This window comes from Cryptotermes secundus, unplaced genomic scaffold (assembly GCF_002891405.2).
Source record: "Cryptotermes secundus unplaced genomic scaffold, Csec_1.0 scaffold298, whole genome shotgun sequence".
Taxonomy (NCBI): Eukaryota; Metazoa; Arthropoda; class Insecta; order Blattodea; family Kalotermitidae; genus Cryptotermes; species Cryptotermes secundus.
Genome location: NW_019741976.1, coordinates 2,022,385 through 2,033,415, shown reverse-complemented (window position 1 = coordinate 2,033,415; position 11,031 = coordinate 2,022,385). Strand labels below are relative to the sequence as shown.

Here is an 11,031-nt window from a genome sequence, read left to right as displayed (position 1 = left end):
CAATCATAAAGTTAATATTATTTTCTGTTTTTGGCAACACATGATTCATATCTGAAATATCTGGATAGATGGAAGAACTTTATTAGTCTGTTGAGACTGATAACATTTGAGGCTTCTCAGACTTACAAGGCAAAAAGTAAGCAGTCAAAGTAGCTCTCTGCTACAGCAGCCCAGGTTCGATACCAGGTCAGCTCATGTGGGATTTGTGTTGGATGAAATGGCACTGGGGAAGGTTTTCTCTGAGTGCTTCGGTTTTCACTGCCAGCTTCAGACTTATCATCTACATACTAAGTGGACTCAATCTCACCCCACCCCAAATACACCCCAATAGAAAACCTGTGAGTACATTCAAAGTGTGATGGAATATTTTTTCACATTCACCCAGACATGAAACTAAAAAATAATTACTTGCCCATCATGAGTGTAGCCATCTTGTGGCATATTATGCAGCTGACTGCAAGTACGTATACACTCAGCCTTCTTCTTTCAAGGATTAAGATTCTTGTGTTTACTAGAGCACAACTTGTCACATTGAGAACAGAATGTAATTGTTGAGGGGGAAACCTTTGTGCTTCATATTTAGGAGGCTCTGGGATTGGGACAAAAATGAGAGGTCAGCCTGTCTTGATGGAAATTGTCATGGTTTTACTCATTCCCCCCAACGAAATGCTATGATAGTGTCCTAAAAGAATGTTAAATCCTTCCCAACTTGTCACTTAGAATCTCTGTCCTATTTGAGTTCATATAACGTGTACAGCTGAGAAGGCTTTGTTAAATGTGTTTAGAAACAGAAGTCCTGTAAACTATGGTATTCTGTTTCTCCCTGTGAAAGCTAGGGCAGTACCTTAAAATTGACCATAACTTCTTATCTTCACCTTTCACATTTACCAGATATAATTTTTGTTGTTGTATTCTTGTAGTTAAACCACACTTTGGTCCTTAAAATATATTTTGATACCATCAGTCTGCCTTATCTTCCAGGAGAGAGCATCATTATAACTACTTACATACTTACTTACTTACTTACTTACTTACTCGCTTACTTACTCATGGAGCTGAGCGCTTCTGGAGGAGCCGCCAATTGTGCAGCTACTCAAGAATTTCCCAGCATTTTATGGAACCCGAAGGTTCATCACCGTGTTCACAAGAGCCTTCCACTGGTCCCTATCCTGAGCCAGATCTATCCAATCCATACCATCCCATCCTATCTCTCTAAGATCCATTTTAATATTGTCCACCCACCTACGCCTTGGTCTTCTCAGTGGTCTCTTTCCTTCTGGCTTTCCCACCAACATCCTATACGCGTTCCTCGTCTCCCCCATTCGTGCTACATGACTTGCCCACCTCATCCTCCTTGACTTGATCATTCTAATTATACTTGGAGAAGAGTACAAGTTATGAAGCTCCTCATTATGCAGTTTTCTCCAACCTCCTGTCACTTCATCTCTCTTCGGTCCAAATATTCTCAACACCCTGTTCTCAGACACCCTCAGTCTATGTTCCTCCCTTAATGTCAGAGACCAAGTTTCACACCCATACAGAACCACAGGCAAAATTATAGTTTTGTATATTCTAATTTTTATGTTTTTGGACTTAATTATAAAATTATTATATTGGGCATTGTCTTAGTTAAATTTAACTAAGGCAGTCGTCAGTGTCTAACGCAGTGTTGTAGTTAGTACTGGACTACTGTCCCAACCCTTTGATGGGTTATTATAATTTGTTTTAGTTGCTAAATTAATACGATGTTTTGTTGTATGTGAAGGAATCCCATTCACCCACATTGCCAGTCCAATGCCAGAAGTGTATCGCAAAGCCAGCATTGTCCCAAGAGGTGTTGCTAACAGAAGAGCAGCTCTTAACTGGATACGTAAACATGCAGAGAAAGGAGTGATCTACTTTGGTGATGATGATAACACATTTGATCTGAGGTTGTTTGAAGAGATACGTGACACCAAGAAAGTTTCTATGTTCCCAGTAGGTTTGATTGGAGATTATGCTGTGAGTTCACCCGTCCTGAAGGAGGTAACTGTGTTCACTTTTGTGGCACTATAAGAAATAGTAATATAGTAATCATACTAATGAGAAAAAATCTTTATTTAAGATCACAAGATATACACATCTTCATTTCTTTTATTCAAAACAAGTTTCATTGCAATAGATATTTAGCAAATTATGCATAACATATATCCAGAAATGCACTTTGGTCTTCATATAAAATATCCGTTATATTGTCGACTTTTAGCAAAATTGGAATATTTTGATAAACTGTAGTAAAACTTCCTAATGTAAAATTACATGGAAAACAATTTAGCGGTTATTAAGTTGTTACATGTGAACAACAGATAAACAGTTAAATACAAGGGCTGTTTGGAAAGTAACCTTCACTGAGCTAGATATGTTTCTGATATGTTTTGTTAAGAGCTTCAGTGAGCTCTTAACAAAACAAACAATGAGGAAAAAATTGTATTACTCATATATAAAAAAGAACAAACGTGCTTAAGTTACTTGAGGCACTTGTATCAAGAATAAGTTTCTGTATGCCTGTGTCAAAGAAGTCTCCTGCCTGTGAGCTTAGCCCCATTCTGACACCTTCCATCAAGTCCTCATTACCGTTAAAGCACTGTGACTCCAACCAGTTCTTCAGGTAGTAAACAGGCGGTAGTTACTCGGATTGAGATGAGGGCTGTAAGGAGATGTAGTGAAACAATTCCAGTATGGGAAGCTGTATGCGGATGCGCATTGTCATGGAGGAGCACTATGAATACCCCAGATGGCAGCATTCAACATCTTTTCTAAATGGCCCTAAGCAGTTTTTATAGTGTTTCACAGTACACTTCTGATGTTATTGTGGTCCCTTGTTGCATGAATTCCACCATCAGCACTCCTTTTCTGTCCCAGAAAACAGTTGCCATCAGCTTTCTGGCAGGCAGACAGAGTTTGTTTAAACATATTTTCGNCAGTAAAAGCAGTAGATCAACACACATTCACCAAACAAGCCGAAAATATGAAGAAAGTCGTCTTCTGGGTTTTGGCGCCATGTATACTTCGTTTTGGCTGACATTCCTCCGAAACATCAGCCAAAACAAAGTATAGACGGCGCCAAAACCCAGAAGACGACTTTCTTCATATTTTCGGCTTGTTTGGTGAATGTGTGTTGATCTACTGCTTTTACTGCTCTTTGGTTTCAGCATACACAAATTAAATCCAGATTTCATCACCTGTTACTTGTACAGTGCTGTCTTTGTGGTATGGCTCCAAAAACGTCAAAGCTGAAGGCATTCTCTGCATTTGTGCACACCTGTGAGCATTTTCGGAACCCATCTCATGCAAAACTGGTGATAGCCTAGCCAGCTCATGATACATGAAATTGTGGAGCTCCATCTTTTACAAATTTTTCCATCTTTCAACATTCTACACCATTCTCTTACAGTTCCTTCATTCTCTATATTTTGGCCATAAGCCATTAATAATTTGTGATGTATTTCCACAGCACTCATGTTTTTAGGATGAAGAAAGCTGATAACAGTGCAAATTTTGCAGCTGCAGGATTATCAGTCGCAGGACGCACGATAACTCCCTGCAGACTGCTTTTACCGGTTCTCATGGTCTCTTCGCTTGCGGATTTCTTATATTTTTTTCCTTCTACCCTGAAGATGGAGGCGATACGTTCCTGTGAAACGTCGGTTAACACCACATATACACAGTGCCAAATCCCAGAAGACTGCTTTCTTCATAGTCACCGCCGTGAAAGCCTCAAATCTTACAAAATATTATTAAGTTTGGATATAAGACTCATCCTCTCATCTCAGAAATGCACCCTCCCATATCCCTTGTGGCAGATATAAGGGATGTTTTGCTGAAGACGTAAGAAACATTGGGAGTCAGTGGTGTCTGGTCAAGTGAGCTCTCAGAGGCTACAGCTGCTGTGATAGATGGGCTAGCCCAGAGTAGCCCCTTGGAGATCATTTTATGTAATGCTAAAAACTCTCCATTATAGGAAATTGTTACTGTATCTCACTGATCACATCAAGTAAAATATATTGGGCTAGTTACAGACAGCCATTAACCTGCCTGATGTGATTGCAGCAACCATTATTACTTGTTTTTCACTGTTACCAAATATGCATTTCTCAATCTCAAAAAATTAAGTCGGGCCTAGCACCACTCCTGGACCTATGCCTAAAGAATAGTTTGGAACTACTTATTGACTTTATATTGATGTTTTGTGTCTGAAACACAATCCTTTTTTCCCTTTTCTCTCCCCATTTGTTTTCAGCTTATGCAAACTGTTCGTAACTTCCTATATAATTTTGCAGGGAAAAGTTGTTGGTTTTTTTGACTCTTGGCCATCTAAGAGGAAGTTCCCTGTTGATATGGCAGGATTTGCCGTAAATGTTGAATTTTTACTGACCCATCCAAATGCCACAATGCCATACAAAGCAGGATATGAAGAAGACCACTTCTTGAGAAGTCTTGGCTTGACATTGGAAGACATAGAGCCAAAGGCTGATTCTTGTACTCAGGTATACTAGTGTCCTTTTCAGATAACTAAACTGTAATGAATTTTATATAAAAATGTGTGATTCTTTGGTGTTTGAATGGAATGTACAGAAATTCCTGCATAATGGTCATTGTGTGTTCATGTAATTCCTGGCTTCACTTTCCGTGAGTTTTCTAGTATTTTTGTTGTGTTCAGGCTCTACTTCATTTGTTTAGCAATCTATCGCAGAAACTAATTTGTTACAATTCGAACAACTAGTATTGTCCAATTAAGTTTTTTCTTAATGTCTTTGGCTACAGGTCATTTAAATGAAGTTACTGGAATAACTTGAGATGCCTACTTTCATTTAACACATTCACTGCTGCTTGATGCGCATGTGTCACACAGCTCTTGCTCTAGATGTCAGTAACTTGTGTCCACCATTGTAGTGTCAGTAGCTTGCCTGTCTGAACTGGTCAGCACTATGATTTTGTTTCTGCTTGCTAACAGTGGCACTCAAATCATTTCACAACAGGTCAGTGCAGCCCTTAATACACTTGAGTTATTCTTTCCTTATTTACAGACCAGAGAAACTAATCTTACAGCCAAACATATGATATACTACTCTGTCCAAAAAGTATCCGAACTTGGGCCGGGAAAACAAAGTTCTGTATCTTGATGGTTACAATACCTAGTTCCTTTCAAAGTAGGCCCCTTGTGATGCCACACACTTAGCCCAGTGGTCCTTCCATCGCTGGAAGCAATTCTGGAAGGCTTCTTTTGGAATAGCATGCAGCTGCGCCATCACGTTCTGTATGATGTCAAAATGGGAGCCTTTTAGCGGTGTCTTCAATCTCAGGAACAGTCAGAAATCACAAGGAGCCATGTCAGGAGAGTGGGGAGCCTGGCGAACCTGTGGAATGCTGTGCTTGGCCAGGAAACCCTGAATCAGGTATGATGAATGAGCTGGGGCGTTGTCATGATGCAACTGCCAGTTGCATGCGTCCCACAGCTCCGGCCTCTTGCACCGAACTGCATTACGAAGATGGTGGAGGACTTCTCGGTAGTACTCCTTATTGACAGTTTGGCCTAGTGGTGCATACTCATGATGCACAAGACCCCGGTAATCGAAAAAAAAACAGTATCACCTTCACATTGCTCTGAACCTTTCGTGCTTTTTTGGGCCTCGGGGATGTTGGATAGTTCCATTGTGATGCCTAGACCTTGGTTTCTGGGTCATATCAGTAAACCAATGACTCGTCACCAGTGATCACAGTCTTCAGGAACTCAGGACCCTGTTGGCGCACTCCAGTATGTCCTGCGCAACCTCAAGGCGGAGTTGTTGCTGCTCCAGCGAAAGCAGGTTGGGCACATTTTGGTGCCACTTCAACATGCCCAAATCCTCAGTTAAAATTGTGTTTGCGGAACCTCTGCTGATCCCAGCCTCATCAGCAACTTCCCGGATTGTCAAATGGCAGTCCTCCATGATCAGTGTCTGCACTTTTTCAATGACATCAGCATTTCGGCTCGTTAACGGTTTCCCAGAACGCTGGTCACTGTCTGCTAACATACGGCCATCTTTAAAGCGGTTGAACCACTCTTTAATTTGAGTGAACCCCATTGCATCATCGCCAAAAGCCTGCTGAATTTTTCGAATTGTTTCCGCTTGGCTATCTCCAAGTTTCTGACAAAACTTGATGCAGTATCGCTGCTCCAAGCGTTCTGTCATCTTGAGCGAAATGAGAATGCGACGAACACGTGTTACACCACTTCGCTATCTTGTAGCCACAGACGCATCCAGCGGTGTTGCGAGTCAGCAAAAAATCACGCATGTGCAAGAAAGACCCTTCTACCACTACGCTCAGTTTCCCCACCCCTTTGGCCATTACTTACAGTGGCAAGAAATAAAGTCGGATACTTTTTGGACAGTGTTGTACATTAAATTTCAAATAGATCAATTAAATGTCCAACATAACATCTACTTGAAATCATTCTGATGGTTTAATGTTGAAGGGTTCTTTGTTAGGTGGAAACAGAGCATGTAATGAAGTATAGTTTACATTTGTATTTATATGTATAATTTGTATTATGTTAGGTTTTCGTATGGCATACACAGACCTCAAAGAGAGAGCCTCCAACAATCAAAATTGGATCGCAACTTGACACAAGTTTGAAAGACTTGTTGGAAGAAATTACATCCTTGGGAATGGCACGCGTAAGTTCAAGTTCTGGTAAGTATTGTGCTCGGGATTTTCACCATATAAGAAATACTTCCTGTAATATGTAGTTGATATTTTGTGGAAAATTTTAAAGTGGCACAATGCTTTTGCTTGGACATTTGTTAAGTAATGTTACAAAAATTACATATGTTTTTGTAGATCTTTAAAACATCTTGCCAATTAACTGTTTCTGTCTGATGCACAGAATTGTGAACACTTATCATAAGCCCTGCAGAGGAAATATAAGATGTGCAACTTTGGAATTAATTTTTACTTTAAGACTTGTTTAGTACAGTTTGTTTCTGTCTTTATGCCTTATACTTTTTTCCCTCTTCTTTCTCTGTTTCTTTCTTTATTTGAGGAAATAGCGCAGTCAGAACAAACAGCTCACTAATTCCATGAATAACATCTTTATTACCTATGACTACAGAAATTTCTGAAATTTTGGCATTGGTCAGGTAACCCACACCACCAATTCCAGTCTCCAGTCAGTATTTATAAAGCTGAATATGAATGCAGACAGAGCTTACGTAACAGATTTGGTCACATGTCACTCCCTACATACATAATGTTTTGATAGTCAGCTATAATTACAAATAGTTGATAACATGTTTACATCAAAATATCCATTTATGTCACAGATATATGCACAAAACATTGGTTCTTTCAGTTTATATCTTTATTTGCAGTCAGAACTTACAGAAATGTTACCATTTCCACAGGACACAAACTATTTATATTTCAGTAATGAAATCCCTATATTCCGAGTACAGAAATTTTCCATTGTGAAATTTGAACATCAAGTATGAACTGAGTTTTTCTTTTGTTTGATGGGAATTTTCCTTTTCACGCTCATTACCACAGACTGTAATATCCAATGATGCAGGTTGTGACCTCAAAAGAGAACTGTGGATATGTGAAACCAGTGAGTTATAGTTTTCTTTCAGTGAGATCATAAGCTGAATTTAGTTCATGAAGGTTGGGAGGAGTCTCATTGTGCCAGGATAGCTCAGTAAGTAAGGTGACTAGCTGCACATTGGACTGGGGATCAAGAACCAGTCTGTCCTTTGAAAATAGGGAAAGGACTCATGCCTCAAGACTAGAGCAGTTTGAGTGGAAAAGCAGCCACCGATCTCCATGTTGTGCCAAAATATAGATTATTGCATGGAGCACTTACTTGTACATAGTCAGGTACCTTGAAACAGATAGTCATGTTGCTGTTTAGCATTCTTTGCTAACTAGTCTGCAGTTGAAACAACATTATTAAATAGTAAACTAAGAAAGAAATATTTTTATCTTGCAAGAAAATAGGCTCATGTATTACACTTTTGAAGTAGAGACAATGTTTTGTTGCCCATTAACATTTAACAGGTCACAGTGAACACTCTTCTGAAAACAAGTCGCTGAAATGAAAGTTCTATAAACAAAGACATATCAGTATTATGTATACTAAAATTTAGAGCAGCAGGACACCACTGTATATGGGAATACAGTCACAGAATCCGAATGCTGTATACATTTTCATTCTGTGTAAAGTTACCCACTAAGTAAAGGAAAGAAAAGAAAAGAAAAGTGTCTTCATCATAATCATCACTGTCATTATAGTATCATGTTCATAATTGTTTCCTTGCATAGCTCTGTCACATTTATGTGTATGTTTCAGGTGTGAAGAGTTACATTACGAAGGATGGCAACACAAAAACCCTTTGAAGAAGGAAACACGAAATTGTAGAGTACCTTGTAGTGTGATATCAGAGAAGTAAAATTGTAGTAAGTTTATTGATCTATGGAGGTGCCAGCTCAGTCAGTCTGTATGAAAACAGTGCTCATCTGCCTCAAATTAAGTTGTCATTGTGAATCAGAACCCTTATTTATATTGGCATAAAACAGAAGTGGCTCTTTTTTCAGGTTCTGGGGTGTGAATAAAAATGTTTGATATGTTAAGTATTAGCAGTGCCATGAGATGTCTGATGCACAAACTAAAGAACAGACAGTAGTTTCTTCATAGAGCAGCACAAATTGCAGTATGCAGTTAAGAATAAATGGCTTCCCATAACAAGTAACTTGGCTTTATAATGCATTTAAATCTAGAAGTATAGTTTATGTATAGCTCACATTTGATAGTGCCACTTTATTATGAATGTGGATTTGAATGTGAATGTTCTTAGTCAAGTATTCTATCTACTCAATTACACAGCATAAATGTCTTTTGAAATGTATTTACATGCGGGGCGTGTGTCTACTTCATTTGTAGGGTGAGGAGAAGCGGTGTTGTTTTTGTTAAAAGTTATCCCCTTCAAAATGAAAAGCATATATACTTGTATTTCAGATCTGAAAGGTAGGAAAATTATTTTCACACAGATAACCCTTTCGTTTTGACATTAATGTTTTTCTGAAAGTTCAAGAATATACGTTATGTGGATGAACTAGTCATACATGCATGTATATATTTATAGCTACTGTTAATTAGTATTAAATTTGCTTCCAGTCTGCGCAGAGTTGAATTAGTTTGATTTTCTGATTGATTTGTTTGAATTGCTTGAAGTATGCTAGCAGGTAACAAAGTGCTTAGAAAGTCAGTCTGCTTTATAATATTGTATAATATGATTAATATATTGAAGTTCATCAGAGCCATGGATTCGAGTGACAGTTCTGCACCTACCACACATTTTTGCTGTTAGGTTTTTCAGGCATTAAAATTGTATAGCTTATAAACTAAAACTAATTAATGTAGGTAATTAACTGAGATTTGGACCAAGTCTGAAGTACTGCCTAAATTTCTTCATGTGTGTTTGTATGTGCATGTGAACCCCCAATTTTTTGGTCAGGGGAGTTATTTGTTCTTGGCAGTTCTGAAACAGGATGCTGTACTTTTGAATGGATTCTGAACTCTATGGCTGCCTCTTCCTTTCAGTAGCATAGAGGTGCAGTCAGTTGTACCTTTGTATACAGTTTCTATGCTGTTTCTTCTTCATGGATCTCGCCTTGGGTGTTCTGTTGATGCCCTAGAAGGTGTAGCTATTGGCTTGGTGAATGGACTTGACTTGTAGTGTGGAAGCTTTGTTAGACTTACCAGAGACTGTTGTAGCTCTTTTTATTAGGGTGGTTTTGACAGACTTCTCATGAGCCTGTAGGTGTACTTTTCTTCACTGCTTTCCTATCCATGTGACCAGTAAATCTTTTTCATCACTTCTTTTCCTAACCACTGTGTAGCCATAAAACAGAAAGTAAATCAGGATGCCTTTACTAATCATGTGACCACTAAGAACATTTAGAAAAAATCTTTCCCTATAATCGAATTATCTAGAAAAAACTCCTTCATCACCCCTTCTCAACACATGGCTACACAAACTTTATCATATCCTATCTCCAGGATTGTAGCCTTTGACCCTGAGGGCAGGGTAGCACTTCAGTTTAACTGAGTGGAGGGTGTTGCTAAAGATTGAAAGCGCAAACTAGCTCTTCAATATAGAAACCGTTTATTAACATAAAGGGCTGCTAGTCCACTGAGTCAATGATGTGCTGGGATGAGAATGCATAGAGAGACTACTGAAATTCAATCTAAGTCCAAAAGATGATTCAGATTTGCATAACAGCTGCCCATGAGCTTCTTGGATAGAATGTCCCCTCACTAGTGTCCAGTGCTGGGTATATAAATTCAACACACAAAAGAGGGTGGTACCATGTCTTCTGTTGCATGCGTATGTTCGCTCAACATGTACACCTTATTAAGAACTGTACATTCCGTTATAATTCTAGGCAGTAGTCGGGCAGTTGCCATAACTGAGGTCTATTTCCAAGCCATAACCCTCAGGAAACATTGGTTTATCACTGCACCCCTGTTCAGCACTGTCGTACACTAACTTACAGATGTGCTGCCCATTAAACTACCGAACACATAAAATTATCAACAAAGTGTTAAAACTCCAGAAGGGAGTCATGTGAATTTCTCCCCAATACAGTGATGCATAGACTGCCTCTGTGGTATAGTGGTCAGAGTTCCTGGCTATTGATCCAGAGGTACCGGGTTCTATTCCCAGCGCTACCAGATTTCCTGAATAGTGGGTCTGGAACGGGGTCCACTCAGCCTCATGAAGATAATTGAGGAGCTATTTGAAGGAAATAGCAGCTGTGGTCTAGAAAACCGAGATTAACAGCCATGGGAATTTGTTGTGCTGACCATGCGACACTAACTTGGCCGACAAATGGCAGTTGCTTGGTCAGTATAGTTCACTTGCGGACTAGAGGCTATGGAGTTACAGTGATGCATAACTATGAATCTCTGCCCAACACAATAATACATAATTATACAAGGTTACATAAAAATAT

The 11,031-nt window shown here is 39.1% G+C and overlaps 1 protein-coding gene across 4 annotated transcripts in view; it reads left to right on the top strand.

The window, feature by feature from the left end:
- LOC111872864 (galactosylgalactosylxylosylprotein 3-beta-glucuronosyltransferase S) overlaps positions 1–10,745 on the top strand; it is a 19,617-nt gene extending 8,872 nt beyond the window's left edge. For all 4 annotated transcript variants that reach the window (XM_023867094.2, XM_023867095.2, XM_023867093.2 and 1 more), the window contains exons 4-7: positions 1,766–2,025; positions 4,320–4,526; positions 6,579–6,714; positions 8,366–10,745. In XM_023867094.2, the coding sequence (XP_023722862.1) occupies positions 1,766–2,025; positions 4,320–4,526; positions 6,579–6,714; positions 8,366–8,412 (650 nt within the window). In that variant the 3' untranslated portion in view covers positions 8,413–10,745. The remainder of the gene's footprint in view (positions 1–1,765; positions 2,026–4,319; positions 4,527–6,578; positions 6,715–8,365) is intronic.
- The last annotated feature ends 286 nt before the right edge of the window (positions 10,746–11,031 follow it).